At 51.6% G+C, this 26760-nt stretch overlaps 1 protein-coding gene across 1 annotated transcript in view; it reads left to right on the top strand.

Annotated features, from left to right (window-relative positions):
• LOC144817665 (THAP domain-containing protein 5-like) overlaps window positions 1-22792 on the top strand; it is a 115144-nt gene extending 92352 nt beyond the window's left edge. Inside the window, exon 4 of the mRNA XM_078674395.1 lies at window positions 15887-22792. Within this exon, the coding sequence (XP_078530521.1) occupies window positions 15887-16162 (276 nt within the window). The 3' untranslated portion in view covers window positions 16163-22792. The remainder of the gene's footprint in view (window positions 1-15886) is intronic.
• Window positions 22793-26760: the final 3968 nt, after the last annotated feature.

Here is a 26760-nt window from a genome sequence, read left to right as displayed (position 1 = left end):
GGTGGTGTAACCACCCCTTACTTAGATATAGTATACCTATATCTAAACCTATATCTGGACACATATAAACCTGTGAGCCACTCCTATGGAAGGCCTCATCAATCCTGGAGGCAGAGTGCGTGGTTTAATGTGAGATGGAGCTCTGGCATGAGCTGAGCCTGTCTGCAGCTGCCGGGAACAACTCCCTAAGCTGTTTCAGGATAACGCCATACCATATACTCTTAAGTGCCTTATAATCCTCGCGGTTATATAGCAACTTTGGTTTGGCTTTATCAAAACATGTCGTGTAAGGTGTCATACGATTTGGAATACTATCCCCTCGCCAGTTCTGGCGACGGGGATAGCATTCCACCCCTCTAGAGGGGTAAGACATGTTGCTTTACTTAAATGCGGTTAATTTCTAAAAGGACCTTAGATCCACAAAATGGATGCCTCTGCCACAGACAAGAGTCTGGACCCCTGCAGCTGACCGAAAGTCAGCCAAATGGGGCCTGGACAAAGGGTTTCCTGTCGCAGGAGGGTGTCACCACCCTCCAGACAGGAGATAGTGGATTGTAGCAGGGAGGTTTGAAAGAAACCAGACACTGCTTGGGGCGCACAAGGCTGCCCCTTGCATAATCCGGCCAAACCGGTTCTGGGGCACTCCAGCCCTCGTGCCAGGGCGGCCTGGATCAAAGGAAGGGGGTGTATCCACCCACTTCCTGGGTCCCACCCATAGGGGGGGACCTAGCAGGTAATCACGCCCCCCAGATTCGAATAAGAGTGGGAGCAGTGCCAATGCACATCAGATTTCCTGAAAGAAACATAAGAAACGAAACTCTGGACCCTTGGACCTCCTACTCAACGTGGAAGCCCGAAGAATCTCCCTAGTGGTCAAGGAGTGACCACCCTGCACAAGCAGGCACCATCCAGCCCTCGACGTCTACTTTGTTGCAGTTCCCGCCGGAACTCGAGCGACAGAGATCGACGAGATCAAGCTTGCCTGCCTTCCAACAGCCCGATCCACAGTCCCTGCAGAGCTGAGACCCGTGGAGGCGACCGGAAGCGTGGGGCACGCCATCTTGAATTGACCACGAGACGCTGACCGTGCAGCCCACGAGTGACCCTCGAAGCTGTGCACCGGGGTTTGAGTAGCCCCCACTCTGAGCCACTCTTGCAACGAAGTTCAGCCCTCCACACTCGACGAGTGCTGCGTGGGGCCCTTCTGCTCCATTTGGCTCAACGCGTTGGCCCGATCACTTGCCAGCTGGCTAGTGGTCCCTGTGCCGACGAAACTACGAATACGACTTGTGAATCTGGTTGCTCCAGATCTACACCAGCTCCCCTGAAAAGGAGCACCCACTCTGACCTTCCTGGTTCGAGTGAGAAGCAATCTCCCGGTTCCGCGTGGATTGCTTTTGCCAAGTGTTGTTTGCTCCAATCTTGAAGCCGACAGCGCCGACGGCGAGAGCCTGCGTGGGACAGATCGTGACCTGCTCCTGGACGTCGCAGATGCCCCAGAGCCCACGTGACAGCGGAGAGAAGCTCCTCGACGACCACCTGATTGCGCCCGACATTGCCTGGTTCCGTCCTGGTTCCACCCTGGTCACTGCTGAGTGACCCAGACTCTGTCCCCTCAGCTTTCAGGTACTCTTCGACTTGAGTCCACCCTTGGACTCCACCGGACACTTCATCTTTAACCCGCCTGCAGCCCTTTCAGCTTCAAGCACCAAGAGCCTGCGTGACGAAACCCGACTCAACTTTGACCCTGTGCACCCGCTTCCTGTGGGTGAGGTAACTTTGCTCCTCCGGTGTTCCCACACTGGTACACATCTCTAGGGTCTGTGTCTTAAGTTTTGTTCCTCTAGGTTCAGCGGAAGTGTCCTTAAACTTTAACTTTACAACTTTTACACACCATTGGTTAACATTGGTGCATGCGTGCGCTTTCCGCACTGCTCCCGAATCCCGTGGGCCGTTCCCGACTTCAGCATTGCTTGTCCCGACTGCTCCCAGCGACTCCCTAGGCCCTAGGCCTAACCACTGCTCGAGTGGCATCTCTTATACCACTTGTTTAGTATATGGTTTGAGTGGCCACCCGCCCTCATCCATAATTGTGCAACTTTGTATGTTTAAACAGTGCTTTTGATTTAACGCTTGTGCCCCTTTATTCATAAAGAATACTGGGGATTGTTTTTAGTAATAAATACATATATTTTTATAATATATACTTGTGTGGTGTCCTTTCATTTGATATTACAGGATTGTATGTGGTAAAACAGCTCGCTTAACACGACCTCTTAAGTTAAGCCTTTAGGCTGCTTAGTCCATGCTACCCCTAGGATAGCTTGTCTAATAAGGTTGACTTACAACCAGACACCATAAGGGATTGTTTGGTCTGATAATAGGTGGTTCCAGAATTGGAAACATCACCTATCAGGCCAACTTCTCACATTTTGCGACTGCATTCAGTCACAAAACATTCATATATACCACTGTGATTCGCTGTTTGGAAGGGATGCCCTGAACACGCCTCTTCCAAATACAGAATGGCGGACCCATTTTGTGACTCAGTAACTGAATCTTTAAATAGGATGTGATACATGTAAAATGCCTTTTTTTGCATTCACAAACGGGACGATTATGCAAATCGTCCCATTTGCGAAGGAAAGATTGGTTGATACATGTGGCCCTAGATTACTGCATACAGCAACAGTCGATATGCAGACGCCTCCAAACAAGTGCTGCGGGAGCTGCAGACGTGCCAACCTGCAGCCACGCGACTTGTCCTAAAACGGCCACGCCGCGCTTCAGCAGCTCTTAAAGCTCTTCATTAGCTGCCGATACAAGATCCTGATAATTACCTTTAGAGCATCGGGTCCAAAATATTCAACCTCCAGATTTACGCTCGCGTCACTGCTCGTACTCTCAGATCTTCCTTCGCTAATCTTCTTGAACCCCCCCAACCTTCAGGTACAAGACCAAAGGTGCAAATCTCTGGCCGTGCTGGGGATCAGGTCGTGGAATCTCCTTCCCAGACTCCTCAGATTCATTCATTCAGAGCCTCGCTTTAAGAAACAACTGAAAACCTGGATCTTTGCAACTCCCGATTCGTTATGCTGTCCTCTTATACAGGGACCTTTGCTTATATTCATTTATGCTCCGTCCGGTATGAACTTATTTTTATTGCCGCTCAGTGCCAGGATGCTCGATCCGGAGTGACACTTGCGCTTTACAAGTGCAAGATTCATTCATTTATACATTCATACTCATTTATTAATCGGGAGCCAGTGGAGTTTCGTGAGCACTGGTCTCAGCAAGGAGCATCTAGGAATAGTCAGGAGCCGTGGGCTGCTGCGTTGTGTACTCTTTAAAGCATCTTCAACGTGCCTTGGGTAACACCCAGATCGCGTATGTTACAGTGATCTAGTCTGGAGACCAGGGGTGCTTGGATGAGTCTTCCCGGGCACTTTCGGCAGGAGACCAATAATCTTTCATAGCATTTTCAGAAAGCCGAAACATTCCCCTGCAAGGTTGGATATCTGGTTGTCAAAAGTAAGATTGGTGTCAAACCACATTCCCAGGTTCTTTAGTTTTGGTTTTAGAGTTGGTACTGGACACGAGGCATCCGTCCACCAATCTGTGGACCAGATGGAGCGCTGTTTCCCACAATTAGTGCATCACTTCTCTCGCGTTCAGTCTGAGGCAGCGCCGGTCCATCCATGCTGGCAGGAGAGCCAACCAGGTTCGAAAACCGGCCGTGGAGGTCCCCTTGTCCAATGTCAGAGTGATAATAGGTTGAGTGCCATGACGCTCAACCACTTCTGCGTGAGGATGCATACATGAGTTAAAAAGAGTCCACTCTACCACAACGCTTCTTTACTCCCCCCTACGACACTCCACTCTATGAACTCTGCTCAACTCTACTCCACAATACTCCACGCCACTTCAGTCTGTGACACACAACTCTTTGCCATTCTACTCTCCCTCACGCCACAACACTTCTCGACACCAATCCACTTCACTCTGCAGAAATCTATTCCACTCTGACATTCTACTCTACAACACTCCCTTGATTTGGAAGTCAATTAGAGAATGATCTGACCATATGAGAGGAGGTGGAGCCTCACACAGGATGTTTGGGGAGTTGGTCAGGATAAGCACTAACGTGTGTCCCGCTAGGTGAGTAGGGCTCGTTGATCTTTCATAATCCCTAAAGTGGCCAAGTCAGCGAGGAGCATAGAGGCCTCCAAACTAGACGTAATCTCACTGTGTACATTGAAGTCCCCTAATAACAGGAAATGTTTAGTGGAGATAATATGGGGGGCAATTAGTTCCATCAGTTAGAGCGAAAAATCTTGGAGGGGACCAGGGGGCCGGTATACAAGGGCGCCTTTCCAGCAGTAATGGGGCAGAAATACAATTCTAAAAACAAAGAATTCTATTTTATCATTACAACAGTGCTCGAGTATCGATACCTTAATAATGTCTTTATTGATAATGGCTATACCTCCACTAACCTTAGACTGTCTATCCAGCCTTTGGATGCGGTAGCCCTCAGGGAACGCCACCGCAATAGCGGGGGTGGAGCCGGGTTTAAGCCAGGTTTCAGTCAGAAATCTAATGTTGGGATTCTAGGAAGATAGTAGATCCCAGATTTCAACAGCGTGCTTGGGCGACGATCTGACATTGCCCAAAAAGCAATTCCAGCCCAGACCGGGTTTGTTGGTCAAAAGGTCTGGGGAGGGAGGGAGACAATCGAAGTTATATTTGCCCATTGTTTGATCAGATAGCAGATGAGCTGCATGCTTCTTCTTCAGCTCCGGGCTTTGCAATTGACAATTTCTGCAAGCGAAAGGTCCCTCCATGTCAGGGAAGGCCCCAGATGTGCCATGTAGGCAGAGAATATATTTTGATGTACTTGACCGTCAAGGAGTTCCAAGCTCAGGTAGGAATGTTTCTGCCTATTTCCCAAGTCTGGCTTAAAAGGAGCAGGGGTCCTGGCGACGGCTGGGTGCGGACGGGCGCAGAAGTGCTTGCCTTTGACGTGCCAGCGGTGCGCCCGCAGTACGTGGGGCAGGCATTTGTTTAAATAGTTTTGGGTAGCAGCTAGACTGCTAAACCCATGGCTCCACCCCAGCCCAGAAGTAGGAAAAAGGTATGTCCGCTTGCTCCCTCCACACAATCAGGAAAACCGATGGTGGACCAGGGAGTAGACATGGTAATGTCGCAGCAAGTAGGGGACGAGTGCAAGTAAAAGATTAAAAGATCGAATTTCAATTAATATTCTGTTGTAAAATAGCCATCAAACCAGCCGAAGAGCTGATATAATCCGACTGATACCATCAGCAGCATCACATTAAATATAGCAACTAAGAACAGCCTTACTGCAAAGCACGTCCATGACTCCATGGCATTATGTTTCACTCTACGCCACTCCACTCCACGGCGCTCCACCCTAGTTCACGTCACTTCACTGTGACACCCCACTCTGACACTCTATTCTACAATACGGTACTCCACAACACTGTCATTCCAATCTACGCCACTCCACTTGACATCACTCCACTCTACAACACACCAATCCACTCTACGACACTCTACTTCATTCCAGGCCACTCCATAACACTGCACTCTGGAACTCTACTCCTCTCTATAACACTTCACTCCACTCCATGCTACGCCAATCATCAACGCCCTAAAACACTTTTCTACACTCTATACCATGCCACTCTGCAACACTCCACTCTGTAACACTGAACTCCATGCCACTTCATTCCCGTCTACGCCATCCACTCTACGACACTCTACTCCGATCATCAACACTCCAGTCTACGTCACGCCATTATACTTCACTCCACGACACTGTACTCCACTCCACAACACCGTACTCCACTCTACACCACTCCGTACTCCACTCTACACCACTCCGTACTCCACTCTACTCTACTCCGTGCCTCTCTACCTCACTCGACTTTGACACTCTAGAGTAGAGTGGAGAAGAGTGATGGAGACTGGAGTGGAGTACAGTGTCCTAGACTGGAGTAGAGTGTCACAGCGTGGAGTGTCAGTGCGGAGTATAGTGTTGTAGAGTGGATTAGAGTTGTGTAGAGCCAAGTAAAGTGGAGTAGCATAAAATGGAACAGTGTAGAGTGTCGTAGATTGGAGGGGCATTGAGTGTCGTGCAGCGGCGAAGCGTGGAAGAGAGTGGAGTAGAGTGTCAAGGGTGGAGTGGACTACGATGCTCTCCACTCCATGAGCACAACACTCTATTCCACTCTACACCCCTCCAGTCTATGCCATTCTACTCAACATCCCTCCACAACACTCTGCTCCAGTTTACTCTTTGACACTCCACAGCATTCTACTCCACTCCATGCTACTTTGCTCCACTCTACGCCACTCCAATCTGTCACTCCACTCTACCCCTCCCCACGCTGACACACCACTCTACACCATTCCTGTTGGACCTGGCCCTCTTTAAAGGATGACCCCTAAACTTTTTGCTTCACATTTACATTTTTCTCTGACCTGTTTATGTTGGCTTTAGGACTCTGGGCACTTTACCACTGCTAATCAGGGCTAAAGTGCACATGCTCTCTGTTATAAGGTACTGTGTGAATTAGTGACTCCATGTTTGGATATTTGGCTTACCAGTCAGACCCTAGTCAAGGGCATTTTTGTGTGCCAAGGGCAGGTAAGTCAAATGCTGCTGGTGGGCTTGCAGCACTGGTTGTGCCACCCAAAGAAGCGGCTTGTAAAATGGGTCTCAGACCTGCCATTGCAGGGCCTGTGTGCAGCCTGTGGCTGCCATAGCGACTTGGCAAGTAAACCCACTTGTCACCCACTAAACCTTCCCTTTGCCACATATCAGACACCCCTATGGTAGGCCCCTGGGTAGGGGGCATTGTCAGCTAAAGGTAGGTCATGCCCTGATGTATGTGGCATGACCTAGTAATGAATTACAGCCATTTTCGTTTTTATTACTGTAAGGATACCTGCCTCCCATAGACCAGAATGGGTAGGTTTGATTATTGCATCTGATGATCTATCTGACCCAGGGAACATGGTAAAGTTATGAGACTAGCGTCCCTGAAACCCAAATTGATTAATACATTCTTTAGGATGGATGATTTCTAAATTCTAAGTTTGGAAATAGTACTTCTGGGAAGTGACTGTTTCCTCGTACAATCTTGCTGTGTGCTCCTGCTGGAATGTGTATTCACCGTCTGGAGATAGTAACAGGGCCTGGGGAAACTCCAGCATCTGGTGTCAGCTGTCTGCATTTTAGATTAGGGGGAGGAGTGGTTTCTGGGCTGTGTCCTGTACCACACAATTCTGACGCCCCGTCCTGCTGGGCGGCTGATGACCCTACCTTCCTGCTTCAAAGAGTTAGGTGTCCCATGACGGGCAACACCCAACACCAGGATCTGGGTAGGGGAACTCCCTGCTAACATCAAAGACATCAAAGGCAATTTTTGGTATAAAGGAAAGACCCTGGCACTAGAGAGGCAGACTACCGTTGGAAAAACTCAAGACACCTGCAAGACTGCAGGAGGAGAGAACTTTAAGGAAAAGGACTTTTGCTTCAAGACTTGAGGAAAGGAAGATCTCCAAGGGCCTGGAACTGAGCCAGCCCCCTGACTGAAGTCTCAGGAGCAGTAGACTTCACCTTCCTGCCTTCCCCTGAAACCCCTTGCTGTGGGTTTGGAGTGCCAGCCGCCGTTTGAGCACTTTCCAGTGACCCCTTGTCACTGGCAGACTGGAAGCGCCGAACGCACCTACTCCAAGAGCCCTGCTGACCTCATCGCGGCTCCAAGCCTTCGCCACTTCAAGAGCCCTGCTGACCTCGTCGCGGCTCCAAGCCTTCGCCACCCCAAGAGCCCTGCTGACCTCGTCGCGGCTCTAAGCCTTCGCCACCCCAAGAGCCCTGCTGACCTCGTCGCGAAGCAGTACGCCACGTACTGGCTACACGCACCAGCCGGTGCGCATCGCATTTCACCTTCAGCAACATCTCAGTACGCCTCGTGCTGTCCCCGCGCACCAGACGGCGCCCATCGCAGCACATCAGCAGCTGGGCACCAGAGTACGCCTCGTACTCCTCACACGCCCCAGACCCGCAGCGACTAACTAGCTGCACCAGATCAGCCTGTACACCTCGTACCGGCCACCCGCACCAGCCCGTGCGCATCCCTTCTTTTGGGTACATGGCATCAGCTCACAGACGCTGGGCCTAAACCTCCTTTTTCCTGGTGTCTACCTGAGGGGGACTGCCTCGGGCCCCCACGTGTCGCCCTGGGACTGCTCTGCAACTGGGATTGACACAGCTAGGTCTCACCTCAACGGGACCAGTTCGTTCTCCCTTTGGGAGCCCGGCTCTCCTTGCTACTCCGCATTTGTCTGGAACCCTGTGAGTAGAAGTTGCGCTGTTTAAAGAACTTACCTAAATTGAACTGAACTATTCCAGCCTCAGCCTTTGTAAAAAGTCACCTAAGCCTCTTTTTAAAGTAATACTGTGGACTGTTATCGTTATTGGTCTAGTGATAAATTTATATAAAGAATCAGATATTTTTACATAACCTCTGTGTAGCGTCCGTCGGTAGTGGGTCTCTTCTATCACTGTACATGGTCATAAATGCTTTGCACGCTACCTAGGAAGTAAGCCTGTCTGCCCTGGCTACTGTACCACAAGGGGGAGCAGGGATTATTTCGGGGAGTGTACCTCCCCTCTTTTACGTGGGAATTGGGTTCCTACTTGGCTTTGGTGCAACCCTCAGCCAACTGGGAATCCCATTTCCAACAATTCAACTCTGACACTCCACACTTTGCCACTCCACTCTACTCCACTATACAGTAATCAACTATACCCCACTCCATGCTACTTTACTCCACTCTACTCCACTGCTCTGTGACACTCAACGCCCCTCCACTCTATTTCTGTCCACACCATGACATCTATCCCACTCCACTCTGCACCAATCCACTTTACTCTAAAGCACACTACTTTACAACACTCTACTCCACTTTACTCTACACCACTCAACACTCCACTCCACTATTCGCCACTTCAGAACACTTGATTCCCCTCTGCGCTTTGCCACTCCATGCCACTCTAAGGCACTCCAATCTATGACAATTTAATCCACTGTACACCACTCCACTCGACAGCACTCTGATCCACTCTCCACCTTTTCACTCTACAACACTTCATGCCATTCAACTCTGAGACTGCACTGTACTCCATTGCACTGCATTCTCTCTACAACACTCTACTCTATGCCACTTTACTCGACTGCGCCACTGTACACCACTCTACGTCACTCCAGACTACGAAACTCTATTCCAGTTTACTCCAATCTACACCTCTTTACCCCACTCCACTCTACACCACTCCACTCTCCGACACTCTTCTCCACTCTACGCTACTTTATGCCACTCCGCTCTGGCCATGGCACTCCATGACACTCTACTCTATGCTACTCACTCTATGCCACTCCATTCTACTCTACTGCTGCCACTCCACTCTACACTACTCCACTCTTCGACACTGTACTCCACTACACGCCACTCGACTCTATAAAACCAGACTGTATGCCTCTGTACTCCCCTCTATATCACTCCACAACTCTAAATTCTATCCCACTGTACTCAGCTCTACAACACTTCACTACTCCAAACTCTATGCCACTCCACTCTGCCACACCAATCCATGCCACGACACTCTATTCCACTCCACTCTGCACCTCTCTATCCACTCCACTCTCCAACACTCTTCTCCACTCTACGCCACTTTATGCCACTCGCCTCCATTCTATGCCATGGCACTCCATTACACTACTCTATGCTACGCACTCTACGTCACTCCTTTCTACTCTGCTGTATGCCAGTCCACTCTACTCTTCAACACTGTTCGACTATACGCCACTCCACTCTATAAAACGCCACTCCATTCCACTCTATATCACTCCATAACTCTAAACTCTATTCCCCTGTACTGCACGACACACCGCTCTGACACCTCACTCTGACACTCCACGACACACCGCTCTGACACTGCACTCTATGACACTCCACGACACACCGCTCTGACACTCCACTCTATGCCACTCCACAACACACCGCTCTATGACACCGCACTCTATTCCACTCCACGACACACCGCTCTATGACACCCCACTCCATGCCACTCCACAACATACCGCTCTATGACACTGCACTCTAGGCAACTCCACGACACACCGCTCTGACACCTCACTCTGACACTCCACGACACACCACTCTATGACACTCCACGACACACCGCTCTGACACTCCACTCTATGCCACTCCACAACACACTGCTCTATGACACTCCACTCTATGACACTCCACAACACACCGCTCTGACACTCCACTCTGACACACCGCTCTATGACACTCCACAACACACCGCTCTATGACACTGCACTCTATGCCACTCCACGACACACCGCTCTATGACACTCCACGACACACTGCTCCAACACTCCACGACACACCGCTCTATGACACTCCACTCTGACACTCCACGACACACCACTCTATGCCAGTCCATGACACACCGCTCTATGACACTCCACTCTATGAAACTCCACGACACACCACTCTGACACTCCACTCTATGAAACTCCACGGCACACCGCTCTGACACTGCACTCTATGCCACTCCACGACACACCGCTCTATGACACTCCACTCTATGCCACTCCACAACACACCGCTCTATGCCACTCCACGACACACCGCTCTGACACAACACGACACACCGCTCTGACACAACACGACACACCGCTCTATGACACTCCACTCTATAACACTCCACGACACACCACTCTATGCTACTCCATGACACACCGCTCTACGACACTCCACTCTATGAAACTCCACGACACACCACTCTATGCCACTCCACGACACACCGCTCTATGACACTCCACTCTATGAAACTCCACGACACACCGCTCTGACACTCCACTCTATGCCACTCCACGACACACCGCTCTATGACACTCCACTCTATGCCACTCCACAACACACCGCTCTATGACACCGCACTCTATGCCACTCCACGACACACCGCTCTGACACTCCACAACACACCGCTCTAGGACACTGCACTCTATGACACTCCACGACACACCGCTCTGACACTCCACTCTGACACTCCACGACACACCGCTCTGATACTCCACTCTATGCCACTCCACAACACACCGCTCTATGACACTGCACTCTATGCAACTCCACGACACACCGCTCTGACACCTCACTCTGTGACACTCCACGACACACTGCTCTATGACACTGCACTCTATGCAACTCCACGACACACCGCTCTGACACTCCACTCTATAACACTCCACAACACACCGCTCTATGACACTCCACTCTATGACACACCGCTCTATGACACCTCACTCTGACACTCCACAACACACCGCTCTGTGACACTGCACTCTATGCCACTCCACGACACACCGCTCTGACACTCCACTCTATGCCGCTCCACGACACACTGCTCTATGATACTCCACGACACACCGCTCTGACACTCCACTCTGACACTCCACGACACACCACTCTATGCCAGTCCATGACACACCGCTCTATGACACTCCACTCTATGAAACTCCACGACACACCACTCTGACACTCCACTCTATGAAACTCCACGGCACACCGCTCTGACACTGCACTCTATGCCACTCCACGACACACCGCTCTATGACACTCCACTCTATGCCACTCCACAACACACCGCTCTATGCCACTCCACGACACACCGCTCTGACACAACACGACACACCGCTCTGACACAACACGACACACCGCTCTATGACACTCCACTCTATAACACTCCACGACACACCACTCTATGCTACTCCACGACACACCGCTCTATGACACTCCACTCTATGAAACTCCACGACACACCACTCTATGCCACTCCACGACACACCGCTCTATGACACTCCACTCTATGAAACTCCACGACACACCGCTCTGACACTGCACTCTATGCCACTCCACGACACACCGCTCTATGACACTCCACTCTATGCCACTCCACAACACACCGCTCTATGACACCGCACTCTATGCCACTCCACGACACACCGCTCTGACACTCCACTCCACAACACACCGCTCTAGGACACTGCACTCTATGACACTCCACGACACACCGCTCTGACACTCCACTCTGACACTCCACGACACACCGCTCTGATACTCCACTCTATGCCACTCCACAACACACCGCTCTATGACACTGCACTCTATGCAACTCCATGACACACCGCTCTGACACCTCACTCTGTGACACTCCACGACACACTGCTCTATGACACTGCACTCTATGCAACTCCACGACACACCGCTCTGACACTCCACTCTATAACACTCCACAACACACCGCTCTATGACACTCCACTCTATGACACACCGCTCTATGACACCTCACTCTGACACTCCACAACACACCGCTCTGTGACACTGCACTCTATGCCACTCCACGACACACCGCTCTATGACACTCCACTCTATGCCGCTCCACGACACACTGCTCTATGATACTCCACGACACACCGCTCTGACACTCCACTCTGACACTCCACGACACACCACTCTATGCCAGTCCACGACACACCGCTCTGACACTCCACTCCATGAAACTACACGACACACCACTCTATGACACTCCACGACACACCGGTCTATGACACTCCACTCTGACACTCCACGACACACCGCTCTATGACACTCCACTCTATGAAACTCCACGACACACCACTCTATGACACTCCACTCTATGCCACTCCACGACACACCACTCTATGACACTCCACGACACACCGCTCTGACACTCCACTCTATGAAACTCCACGACACACCACTCTATGACACTCCACTCTATGCCACTCCACGACTCACCACTCTATTAAACTCCACGACACACCGCTCTATGACAGTCCACTCTATGCCACTCCACGACACACCGCTCTGTGACACTCCACTCTGACACTTCACGACACACCACTCTGACACTCCTCGACACACCGCTCTGACAGTCCACTCTGTCACTCCACTACAGTATTGAACACTCTACTACAGAACGCTCCATGCCTCTCCTGTCTATGCCACTCTACGACACCCCGTTCTACAACACTATACTCCACAGCACTCCATTCAGACACTCTACTTCACACTACAACACTTTACTCCACAACACTCTACTCCACCCTATGCCACTCCACTCTGACACTCTATGCCACTACAAGACACTCTACTCCTCTCTCCACCAATCCTCTCTACTGGTCTTTATGAAACTGTGCTCCACTCCACGTCACAACACTCTACGCTACTCCATTCTATGACACTGTCACTACACGACACTTTACACCACTCCACTCTACGCCACTCCACTCTGCAAAACTGAACTCTGCGCCACTCCACAACACTGTACTCCACTCTACACTACTCCATTCCACAATACTGTACTCCACTCGATTTCACTCCACTCTACTTCAGCTACACTCTACACCACTCTACTGTACGACATTCCACTACCCAACACCTCTTTACTCCACTATACGCCACTCCACGCTACGCCGCTCCCCTCTCTGCCACTCCCCTCCACTCGCCAACACTCCATGGCACGCCAATCTAAGCCACTCCACTTTACCACACTCTACTACACTATATGCCACTCCACTCTACACCAATCAACTGCGCTCAACGCAACTTTACTTGACTAATTCACTCTACAACACTCTACTCTGCACTTCTCTTCCCCACTCTACGACACTGAACCGATTGTGTTTTTTATTTAGCTTTTGAATGTCCTCTTTTAGTCTCATCACTGTGAGTTGTTTTGTCTGATGGGTCTGATCTATACTGACTGCCTCCAGATTTAGTTTGGCCAGAATGTTCTATTTTTTGTTCTCTGTGAGTTTTGATCAGAGCTTAACAAATTCTTTTGACACAATCCTCCCTGTGACTGTTCCCACCTCAAGGTCAGTCCAGGGTTTACTTCTGACCTTGGCTCCCTGATGCCAGTGGCCTTCAGAGCAGAAAGACAGTGGGGCTCAGTTACAGCCAGGAGTCCAAGCTACAGCAGAGAACTGCAATAGATACTTACAAGCAACAGATAAAGATGGTCAAACCGCAGTATTATTTTGTGTGCATCAGAGCGACACATAATTAATTAATTAATTAATTGTGGGTTTATATAGCGCTAGAATCAACTCCCGGAGGAGTATCTCCGCGCTTCGACCGCTGGGGAACCCGTCCTGGCTCACCCTGAGAGATGGTCCCTAATGGGTATCTCTAAGGTGCGACCAAGCATCCCCGGTGGTCTAGGGGGCCGTTGTGAAGATGAGGCAAGCTAATGCCCAGAGTTGCCGAGTGTGGTCCCTGACTGGAGTAGGCACCGAGGCGAGAATTATCGAGCCCGCTTACCCTGGTCCACGACCCTGCCGCGTCAGGAATCGAACCCTGGTCCCGGGCCGTCCTCTGCTTACGGGTCTGCCGCCTCTAACCAGTGAGCCACACCACTCCACTACCGGCCAAAAGAACTGTTCAAAAGAATTAAAGACTTCTGTGGCGCTTTTGCTGGATGTGGCTATGTCAAACCTTTGCAAGATTTCCCTTATGAGCTTTCAGTATTTTTTGTCCCCAAGATAGACAAGATTGGTTCTGAGATAAGCAGCACCTAGGCCTTGAGGCCAACTTTGCTGACATAAATCCAGTTTCCTTAAAAGCAATCACTTTGTCTTGCTCTCTTTTTAGGTTTACACCACAGAGCGGAGCTTATTTCCACCACAAGACCTTCCATTTCCCCTTCTGATGTCTGCCCTGCAAGATAATGCACCCGCCTGGTCCTTTTCAACTTCTGATCTTGCCACCCTTTTGAACCTTTCTCTCAGGCAAAGAGTAGTTCTGGAACATCCACCATGGAAAACCCTTCGCTAAAGAAATCTTCTCCCTCCCCAGATTACCATCATACCTTCTGCCCCAACTTTCTGCTTCTATATCTTTCAAAAATCCTGGGAAATTGGTCTTTGCCTAGTTAGAGTCTTGCTTGGAGGCCTTCAACCCTTTCAGGCCAGCTTCAGACCCAGAGCACACATCGCATCAGAGCACATTTACTTGCGACGCCAGCACTGTCTACTCTGGTGACGTCGGAGCACTGGTTCTTTTTATATCCATCAGCTTTTGGCATTGTGAACCCATCGCTGCTTCAGGCCAGGATTAAGGCGATTGCTCTTGATCATCTAGTCCTTAAGTCTGCATTTTTTTCTCGCCACCAGGGTGTTCTCTGATCCTTTTCTCTCTCCTTTTAAGTTTGAAACCAGATCCATCAGCTGTGATGTTCCCCAGACTTGAACCCTTCTGATTGATGAATACCTGCTCCTTCATGGGGTTTCAATTCTGCATGTCCGCAGAGGATACTCACGCGAGACCCGAGCTCTTCATTGTCCAGCGTCCCCCGCCTGCCCCTCTTGCATTCTAGACTCGTAACATTCGGAGGCGATTGACGGCCTTAGACCTTCTAAGACTTACTGCAGCTCAAAGAGTCCTGACCAGAGGCCATGGGTTCACCGCAATCTCCTAGAAGTGTCGTAGGAGACTTAGGAGCCCACTTCACCTCACACCGTTCTCTAGACCCCACTTCAGGCTGGGGGTTTACGTCAGTAATATGTCTTGATACGTCCTGAGCATTGGAAGGCACAAACTTCTACCACCCCCTCCACCCACCAATCTTCTCGCTGGGCCTTTTGCCCATGTGTTGCCTTAACTAAATAACGTGCAGCGTGTGTTATCAAGATGCTCTGTTCATGGGTATTGTTTAGTTTGTGCTTTAAATGTTATTCTTGATTCCTTCCTTTAGATGCGAACATCGAAAAGCTGTGAGACCCAGCAGATCGGCGTGCAGAACCAGATCGACCTGACTGGCGATGACCCCGTTGAGAATACTGTGCACGAAGCCCACCCTGCGAGCAAGCACGTGCCGCGTGAGGACTGCGCAGCGCATCTGCAAGAATCGTCATTCATATGTAACACATGTGGAAAAAACATCACTGGCTACTCTCTTTTTATGCAACATCTCAAAATACACAACAGTGAACTGTCTCGCTTTGGGAAATCGTATGGGTACAAAGTATAAGGGACCTTCACGCAAAACCCATAGAAAAAAAAGGCTTATGTTGTGTTTGAGAAGTGCTTGTTTACTATCAAGAGCCCCATGGACCTTGGACTCCTCTAAACTGAGCTGCAGTCACAGACTCTGGTTTTACTCCATCTTCTGAAGAGCCGGCGGTCATGGGGCAAAGTCTGTCAAGCCTTCACGTCAACTAGTGCACGTTGTGCCACAACGTCAGCCACTGTACGGAGCATTAGTGACTCTGCCAGTATAGAGTGGGCCCACGGTTCAGTAAAAGAGTTGCCTGTCACCCCTTGATAGGGAGCACCGAGTGCCACCAGTTCAGCAAAGGAAGATCCTGTCACCTTGTCAAGGGGTCTGCGGAGTGCCACAAGATCAACCTGTAAGGAGTATATATCAGCCCGGAGTATATCACCCCTTCAAAGGATGCGCAGCGGCACCGGTTCATCGAGTGAAGAGCCCATCACCTCATCAAGGGTCTACAAAAGGGCCACACGTTCATCCTTTAAAGAGCGTGCCACCTCTTGCAGCGGTGTACAGAGTGCCATGAGGTCGATCCGTAAAAAGCGTCCCACCGCAGGGGTTTACAAGGTGTCACTGGTTTAATAAGTGTGTTACGTCTCTGCGTGTCTTCAGGAGGCCATGGGTCGAACGTGTGAAGAGCATACCCTCTCCGAAGGGTGCGCAGTGCCACCTGTTAAACAACTAAAGATCCTGTCACCTCCTCAAGGGGGGTAGAGGGGGCAGTAGGTTCATAGAGTAAAAAGCAGGGGTACATAGGATCTCACGAGCTCCATACGCGATGAGCACGTCTCCACTTCTGGGTATCGAGAGATGCCACCAGTTCAGCACGGCGTTCCACTGTGTGTTAAAGTTACCATGAGTTCAACAAGTGGAGAGCGCGTCTCCTCTTCGAGGAGTGTACACAATGCGTACAGTGTGAGACTAGTTCAAAGTCCCTGCTGCTGAGAATGAAAGGATAGAGCTTCGGAGAGCAGAGATTTATGCGCACAGTAAGGATGGCGAAGGGACAAGGCTTGGGGGGCCACAGGGTAGAGTGGAGGAGAAGCCGCAGCTGGGTAGGGTTAAGGAAGCGGGGGAGAAATGGGAGAGAAGAGCTGCCGGAATGGACTCATTAGCATTGGAGGGGGAGGTGGGGCTTCCCAAGGGTAGACCCCCGGTGAGATGGAGAAGGCAGAGGAATCCTTTCCTGGCAGGAGGATCCCCGGTAGATGTTAGGACTTCTATCAGGAGCCTGTAGAGGAGCTTGAGGGGTCATCCTTGGTTTCCACCTTCACGTCCAAAGCCTTTTGTTTAAAGTGAAACCCCCCGGCGGGCGAAGTGGTATCAATATTATTTGCCTTGATCAATAAATTTGTCAGAATAGATAATGGCTGGAGATGGCCAGAAGGGGATTGTGAAAACGCAATTGGCCAAAATCCCTCCGGTTCCATCTGGTCACTGTCATCGCCTTGGGCATTCATTCATTCAGTTTCATTCATTCGTGAATGCCACGGTTCTCTTGCTCCTTTAGGGTCTGTTGTGGACCAGCCCGTTGGACTGCTGCAGCCGCTCCCTCTTTCATATCTTCATCATCGAGGCGTTTATGGAGGACATCAAGCGAGTCGTCCCTTCTAGGTTTCCCTCTGCACCAATTTAGAACTAACAGTATCTTACCAGGCTCGTGGGTCTCTCATTCGAACCCTTACCCTCGCGCCTGCTCCAGCACGTCTCCTGAAGGTAGCCTCTCTGGTGGCAATAACTTCTTTCACCGCTTTAGGCCCTCACCCTGAAAGAACTTTTCATTTACAAGTTTTCAAATTGACAAGGACTGGGTAGTACTCAGCACAAACTCGAAGTTCCTTCCAAAGGGGGTTCCCCCTTCCACCTCAACAGACCACAGAGATAGGCCAGACTCGAAAGCAGAGAGAGCGATCCATACCTTAGACATCAAGCGCGCTCCCATGAAATACATTGAACTTAATCTCTTGGCAAAGCTGACCAACCCTTCCTGGCCTTTGCTAACCCTCACACAGAGCCACCTATTCCCAAAGAAGCAATTGCTGGATGGCTAGTTGAGTGCATCAAGACTTTTGATCTCAAAGAGAACCGTCCCCATCAAACCTGGGACTCACTTTACTCAAGCGAAGCCTGCTTCCGAGGTCTCTTTGGGGAGCATTCCCCTACCTAACGTACGCAAGGCGGTTACTTGATCAACCCCCACACACTTCTACCATTCAGTAGTGTGTGGATGCTCTGGCCGGGCACTAGGCATCAGGTGGCTAGCCATAGCTTATGGAGGGTGCCGCTTTACAGTCGCATAGGGTATATGAATCTACAGCAATGCAAGGTACGAACAGAAAACGTTACTTACCCATCCAGTTTCAGTTAAGTGTGTGATGCTGTAGATTCACATACACACACCCTCCTCTCCGGATGCGGTATGGCTCTGATCACAGATCTCTTTTTTCCCTCAAATCAAAATTCCTTTTGTGCAGTACACAATTGCATCAATTTCTGTTAACTCACAACGGCATACTACTCTCACCCACTGCGCAGAAAACAATATAACATTCAGTCGATGCCCACGCGCTTTGCCAGCTAAGCGAGTGTCACTAGACCTTGTGACTGAAAAGACTTCTTCAAAGAAAAACAACGTGCAAATGTCTGAGCCCAACACTGGATAGGAGGAGAGTATGTAGAGTACGTGAATCTACAGCAATACACGCTATGAACAGACGCCTACAGCGTAACATTTTCCTTTTGACTGATCAGACCTTCAGTCACAAAGAGCGTGCTATTGGTTTGACTATCAGCCCCTTGCCCATATGCCTCATGCTAACGGTCTATTGATTACACCGGTGCTCACAAGCAGAGTGCTGTGAATCCATATTGAACAGGTTCTCAATGACCCACATTGTGCTATATTTATTGAATGATCACGGACAGGGTGTTATTAGTCTCCTGATCAGATCCTTTATCGCAGACTTCATGCTGTGGGTGCCTTCATCAGGCCTTCCTTCACATACGCTTGCTATGGAGCCATCGTGTTCAGACCTGCATTCACACGCGTGCTACAGGTCTATTGATCCGACCCTCGATCACACGCAGCCTGCCATAGGTCTATTGATCCGACCCTCGATCACACACAACGTGCTATAGATCTATTGATCTGACCCTCGATCACACGCAGCGTGCTGTAGGTCTATTGATCAGACCCTCGATCACACGCAGTGGGCTGTAGGTCTATTGATCTGACCCTCAAATCACACACAGCATGCCATATTTCTATTGATCTGAACCTCGATCACACGCAATGTGCTATAGGTCTATTGATCCGACCCTTGATCACACGCAGCGTGCTATGGGACTATTGATCCGTCCCTCGAACCACACACACACCGTGCTATATGTCTATTGATCCAACCCTCGATCACACACAGCGTGCTATAGGACTATTGATCCGACCCTTGATCACACACACCGTGCTATAGGTCTATTGATCCAACCCTCGATCACAAACAGTGTGCTATAGGACTATTGATCCGACCCTCGATCACACGCAGCGTACTATAGGTCTATTGATCCGAACCTCGATCGCACGCAGCGTGCTATAGGTCTATTGATCAGACCCTTGATCACACACACCGTGCTATACGTCTTTTGATCCAACCCTCAATCACACACAGCATGCTATAGGACTATTGATACGACCCTCGATCACACGCAGCCTGCCATAGGTGTAGTGATCTGACCCTCGATCACACGCAGCCTGCCATAGGTCTATTGATCTGACCCTCAATCACACGCAGCGTGCTATAGGTCTATTGATCTGACCCTTGATCACACGCAGCCTTCTATAGGTCTATTGATCTGACCCTCGATCACACACAGCGTGCTATAGGTCTGTTGATCCAACCCTCGATCACACGCAGCCGGCCATAGGTCTATTGATCTGACCCTCGATCACACACAGTCTGCTATAGGTCTATTGATCTGACCCTCGATCACACGCAGCGTGCTATAGGTCTATTGATCCAACCCTCGATCACACGCAGTGTGCTATAGGTCTATTGATCTGACCCTCGATCACACGCAGTGTGCTATAGGTCTATTGATCCGACCCTCGATCACACACAGCATGCTATAGGTCTATTGACCTGACCCTCGATCACACACAACGTGCTATAGATCTATTGATCTGACCCTCGATCACACTCAGCGTGCTGTAGGTCTATTGATCTGACCCTCGATCACACATAACATGCTATAGGTCTATTGATCAGACCCTCAATCATATACTTCATGCTGTAAGTATTGATTAGTCCTACGCACCGTGCTAAAGGTCTATTGATCTGACCCTCGATCACACGCAGTGTGCTATAGGTCTATTGATCCGACCCTCGATCACACACAGCATGCTATAGGTCTATTGACCTGACCCTCGATCACACACAACGTGCTATAGATCTATTGATCTGACCCTCGATCACACTCAGCGTGCTGTAGGTCTATTGATCTGACCCTCGATCACACATAACATGCTATAGGTCTATTGATCAGACCCTCAATCATATACTTCATGCTATAGGTCTATTGATCAGACCCTCAATCATATACTTCATGCTGTAAGTATTGATTAGTCCTACGCACCGTGCTAAAGGTCTATTGATCTGACCCTCGATCACACGCAGCCTGCTATAGGTCTATTGATCTGACCCTCGAGCACACACTGCCTGCTATAGGTCTATTGATCTGACCCTCGATCACACGCAGCGTGCTGTAGGTCTGTTGCTCTGACCCTCAATCAAACAAAGTGTGCTAAGTGTCTATTGATCTGACCCTCGATCACACGCAGCCTGCTATAGGTCTATTGATCTGACCCTCGATCACACGCAGCCTGCTATAGGTGTATTGGTCTGACCCTCGATCACTTGCAGCATGATGTAGGTCTATTGATCTGAACCTCGATCACACACAGCGTGCTATAGGTGTATTGATCTGATCCTCGATTACGCACAGCGTGCCGTATGGTTTATTGATCCGACCCTCGATCACACACAGCGTGCTGTAGGTCCATTGATCTGACCCTCAGTCACACACAGCCGGCTATAGGTCTATTGATCCGACCCTCGATCACACACAGCATGCTGTAGGTCTATTGATCTGACCCTCGATCACACACAGCATGCTGTAGGTCTATTGATCAGACCCTCGATCACACGCAGCGTGCTGTAGGTCTATTGATCATACCCTTCATCATACATTTCATGCTGTAAGTATTGATCTGACCCTCAAACAGACAACCTGCTATAGGATTATAAAGATCAGATCATAAAAGAAATCACACAGTTCGTGAGCAACAGCATCGGAAATGACCCAGAACAAAGGACATTAGGACGTCACACCCACTGAGGATGAATGCCTCATGCGACGACACTGCCAGATGCACATCACTTGTCCTGCATACTATCTTCTGTTGACATGCCCACCAACCACAAGTAACATGACACACTTATGCACCCCCCAGGCACACTAGGGACTTTTGCAGGGACTCTTGAGAGGCATTAAAAGCGGTCTGTATACGTCACTTCCTATGTCTGTTGGAATACAAAATCTCAGATCTAGAGAGCTGAGCTTGAAATCTTCTCAATCTCCACCACATCTGGTTTTGCTCGGGACGGGCTTCTTGACTGTGGAACTCTCTTCCAGAAGGAAGCAGACACCAAAAGGACATTGGTACTTTCGGGGGAAAACACTCAAAATACTGTTGTTCTATCTTCATCTCAACATCTTGCTGCTTATTGCTGCTGCCCTGAAGAAGGACCTGTCTCAGAGCCACATTCAGTGCTCTTTGACCTCTAGAGAGGGGGCACTACGAGGTAACACTCCTCTTTAAGCACCTCTATCCTTCCTGAACTGTCCTTTTAAATCTTTCTGTTCCATGATTTTCCTGCCTTTAGTTCTACTTGTTTGATCGTTTGTTGCCCCACCTCTTAGCCTTCTTACTGTACAGCTCTCTAGTTTGTTGGAATTTCTAAGGCCGCCTTCGTGGTAGGTAGCCCCCTCACCAGGAGCCCTGGCCCGAATCCTGTGACTCGTGAATGTGAAGGCGTCTGCTGCCCTTGACTGCGGCCGAGGATACACCCTGCAGCCTTCATTTAGAGGTCCATCTCTGCCCTTGAACCCCTTTTTAAAGTTGTGAGAACTGCCCCTGGTGCCAGGTTAACCGGTCCAGCACGAGTGAAAGGAAATGGATGCCAGGCAAGTAATAGTGTAGGGCAGCACAGACTCCTCAAGCTTTTCTAGGACGTGGGTCCCTTCTGCATCCCCCCCCCCCCCAGACCACGAGGGAAGGGCAGACAACGGGCCACGAGGAACCATGTGGGAAACAGAGGCTCTGGCAAGATGGGCTCCACTGAAACAGGAGGGGCACAGACATTCCGCGGCTGCCAGTCAAGCATTGATCTTGCATCCGAGTGAGATGTCCACTGAGTAAGGGGAAAATTGTACAGAATCCGTGTTATCCTATTTTAATGATGTATGGTGAATGTGTGTATTTGTATACAGAATGGTTTTGTAACAGTTATTTATACGGTTAAGTGTCAAATAAACACAAATAAGATTCAGAAACTCTTTCTTTTTGTGGATGCACTAATGTCCTGGTAGCAGAGCTGACACGGACTACAGGCGTGCGTGGGTTCAAGTGACGCGAGACGCCTCAGTGGATAACTGTTTAACAAAGTGGAAGGCTCGAGACTACAGGGGGGCATCAGAAGAAACTCACCAAGTGGAAACTCATCCTTGTCCTTCAACGCTTGTCACTGTCACCAGGGACGGGGGCTGGGTCAACGGGGGCTGGGTCACCGGGGACGGGGGCTGGGTCACCGGGGACGGGGGCTGGGTCACCGGGGACGGGGGCTGGGTCACCCGGCACGGGGGCTGGGTCACCCGGCTCGCTCACCGGGGACGTGGGGCCCGCTCACCGGGGACGTGGGGCCCGCTCACCGGCGACGTGGGGCCCGCTCACCGGCGACGTGGGGCCCGCTCACCGGCGACGTGGGGCCCGCTCACCGGCGACGTGGGGCCCGCTCACCGGCGACGTGGGGCCCGCTCACCGGGAACGTGGGGCCCGCTCACCGGGAACGTGGGGCCCGCTCACCGGGGACGTGGGGCCCGGTCACCGGGGACGTGGGGCTCGGTCACCGGGGACGTGGGGCTCGGTCACCGGGGACGTGGGCTCGGTCACCAGGGACGTGGGCTCGGTCACCAGGGACGTGGGCTCAGTCACCTGGAACCATCTAGGCCATCAAAGACCCCCAGGACCAGCCTTATTGGCTCGTAAGGAACCTCCCACCCCAAGGCTCGCGTGAGCTCCCGTTCCACCCCACCTGCAAAACTGTGCCAGTCTAGGGCAGAGCCACACCACATGATAAAAATCCGCTGGTGCGAAACCACACCTTGCGCATTCCGGAGTGGGTCACAAGCGGGCTCGAAAGAGGCGGTCGTGGGAGAGGTAGGCCGCATGGAAATAGTAAATCTGGACCAGACGGAGTTTGGCTGAGGTGGTCAGGGTTCTGGGCGCCATAAGTGCATACCTCCAGTCTGCCTCTTCTAGGGGTCCCACCCATCCCTCCCAACGAGTGTGCAGCGTGTCCAGGGACGCGGGGCCATTATTAACTAGGAAGCGATAGATGCGGGACACCCCTCCCTTCCCCAGGTTCCCCATCATTACCTGGACCTCTAGTGGACTGAATTCCGGGAGGGGGAGTGGGAGGGGGAGGTGAGTCCGGAGCGCGTGGCGTAGTTGCAGGTACCTAAAGTGTTGGGTGTGGGAAAGGGCATGGTTCCGCTGCATGTCCGGGAAGGCCCGGATGTGGTCCCCTACCCAGACGTCCCCCAAGACCGAGACGCCCACCAGATCCCACCGGCGGAAGCCGTCCAATGCCGCCACTTCTCGGAGCCAGGTGCCATGCCACAGGGGCGTTTGTCTAGTAAGTTTACGGTCCCAACCCGTGTAGCGTAGAGCAGCTTGCCATGCCATGAACACCGATCTAGTGACGGATGCCATGGATTGCGGCACGGGCTGCCATACAAGAGGGCCTGGATCTGGGGAAAATCCAGCTCCTCGAGCTCCACCCGGCAAGCTGGGTCGGACCAGCCGCCCGCGTACCAGTCATGGACAACGAGGAGCTTACAGGCAATGTAGTAGAGGAAGAGATGAGTCGCCCCCAGCCCCCCATAATAGGGGGGGGATATGGGTGCACGCCAAAGACATGCACGGGCGACCGTTCCCCCACAGAAATCGGGTCAGGTGTCCATCCAGCTCACGGAACCAGGCGCGGGGGATGGAGGTGTTCTGTAGGACATAGAGAAGGCGCGGGAGGACCATCATTTTAAACAGCGCACTTCTACCTAGGGGATTAAGTGGGAGTGTCGGCCATCGTTTAAGATCGGCCTTCATTCGGGCAACCAAGGGGGCGATATTCAGTGCCCACTCAAGCTCCAGCAACAGGGTCACCCATAACCCGAGGTATTTGACTGAGTGGTGCCGTAGAGGGATGTCCGACTGCCAGTCAAAACAGTCTCTCGACGGGTGCAGTGGGACCAGTGTAGACTTGGCGGTGTTAAGTCGGAGGCCGGAGACCTTTCGGAAGGCCGCGAGGACTAGCAGGCTCCTGGGGCCAGAGGTCGCTGGATCAGCCAGGTATAGAACCATGTCATCAGCGTGGAGGGCAATTTTATCGATGTGGCTCTCATTCCATGCCCATCCTCGGACAAGGGGATGATGGCGGATAATGACGGCCAGGGGCTCCATCGCAAGCGCGAACAAAAGGGGCGAGAGGGGACACCCCTGGCGCGTAGCTCTACGAATTGGGAAGGCCTCGGAAAGCACCCCATTCACCAGCACCCGGGCTCGGGGACTGGCGTAGAGAACTCCAACAAAACGGCAGAAGATGGGACCAAAACCCATTTCCGCCAGGACATCATGCAGATAGTCCCAGTAGTCCCATCCCACCGTGTCAAAGGCCTTCTCGAAGTCCAGGAAGAGGAGGGCCAGGTAGGGGGAGAGTCGAGTGCGGTGGGCCAAGGCCAAGTGGAGGCGCCTGATGCAGTGACGGGTGCCCCTGGTGGGCATGAAGCCACACTGGTCTGGATGAACCAGATCCGACAAAAGGGGTTTAAGCCTCTGGGCTAATATGGTGGTGTAAAGTTTGATCTCCGAATTGATAAGGGAGATCGGGCGGTAGTCCGCACAGGCCGTCGAGGGCGGGTGGAATTTGGGAATGACCACGATCGTGGCCAGGTTGGATTCGGAGGGAAAGGAGCCAGTGTCTGTCACATGATGAAAAAGGGCCAAGAGGTGAGGGGCAAGGGTGTCTCGGAAGGCGGCATAGTATTCTTGCGGGAATTCGTCAGGGCCAGGCGTCTTGCCAGAATGCAGGAGGGAAATGGCATCAAGAACCTCCTCCAAAGTGAAGGGGCGATCCAAGGCCTCCCTGGACTACCGCGGCAGAGAGGGCAACCGGGCACCTGTCTCCTCCAGCAGGGAGGCCTCGGCCGGCTGCCCCGCATAGAGGGTCGTGTAGAAGCGTGCAAAGACACCTGCTATGGCCGACGAAGTCGTCTGCAGGGAGCCGTCCAGCGCCCGGACCTCCGGGATGATACGGTGGACTCTGGGGTAGGACACTAGATTGTGGAGGAGCTTGCCAATTTTGTCGCCCCAGCCGTAGATCCGTGCTACAGAGGAGTGCCAGACCATCTGGGCCGAGTCTAGAGAAATCTGCCGGATTTCCTTGCGGATCAACCTGAGTTGCCTGGTGGGGTCCACGCGGTCGAGGAGTGCTTGTTCCTCCTCCATCCGCTCCGGACTCCAGCTCAACGAGACGGGCCAGCTGGTCCGCACGTTTAGCATGCACAAACCCCCTCGCCACCCCGCGGATCACGGCCTTACCAGCCTCCCACAGGGTACCAGGCGACGGAACCGATCCCTCATTAGCCGAAAAATAATGTGTCAATTCCTGATCCAGCGAGTCCACCAGCTCTGGGTCCTGAAGGAACAAGGCGTTAAGGCGCCACGCTGCTCGCAAACCCGCCTGGGACGAACCAAGGCGGAGGGAGACGGGAGAATGGTCAGATAGCCCTCGGGGCATGATAGCCACCCCGGAGACCAAGTGGCAGTCAGTGGCCAGGAGAAGGAGAAGATCGATACGGGACTGAGTATGGTGAGCGGCCGATGTGTGGGTGAATTGCACCCTGCGGAGGTTCCAAACTCGCCACGCATCACACAGCCCCAGGGCAGAGGCCCATCCTGACAGGACCGAAGCCGAGGCCATCCGAGCTACGGAGGGGGTCCCGGTCGTGTCACAAGGAGGGTTCAGCACGGCGTTGAGGTCCCCTCCCACCACCAAGCCCCTCGGAAGGGCGGAAATAATACCCGTGAGGCAACGGAGCGTCGTGGGGAGAAGAGTGGACGGGACATACAGACTCAGGATGTTTAAGGGGCACCCCTCCAACACACCCGAGACCACCACAAAACGACCCTGGGGATCAGTGACAGCCCTGGTCAAGGTGAAAGGCAAGCTTTTCCGAAGTAGAAT

The sequence above is a fragment of the Lissotriton helveticus genome, chromosome 2_1 (assembly GCF_964261635.1).
Source record: "Lissotriton helveticus chromosome 2_1, aLisHel1.1, whole genome shotgun sequence".
In the NCBI taxonomy this organism is placed as follows: Eukaryota; Metazoa; Chordata; class Amphibia; order Caudata; family Salamandridae; genus Lissotriton; species Lissotriton helveticus.
The sequence above is the reverse complement of the archived record's forward strand: the minus strand, read 5'-3'. Positions and strand labels throughout refer to the sequence as shown.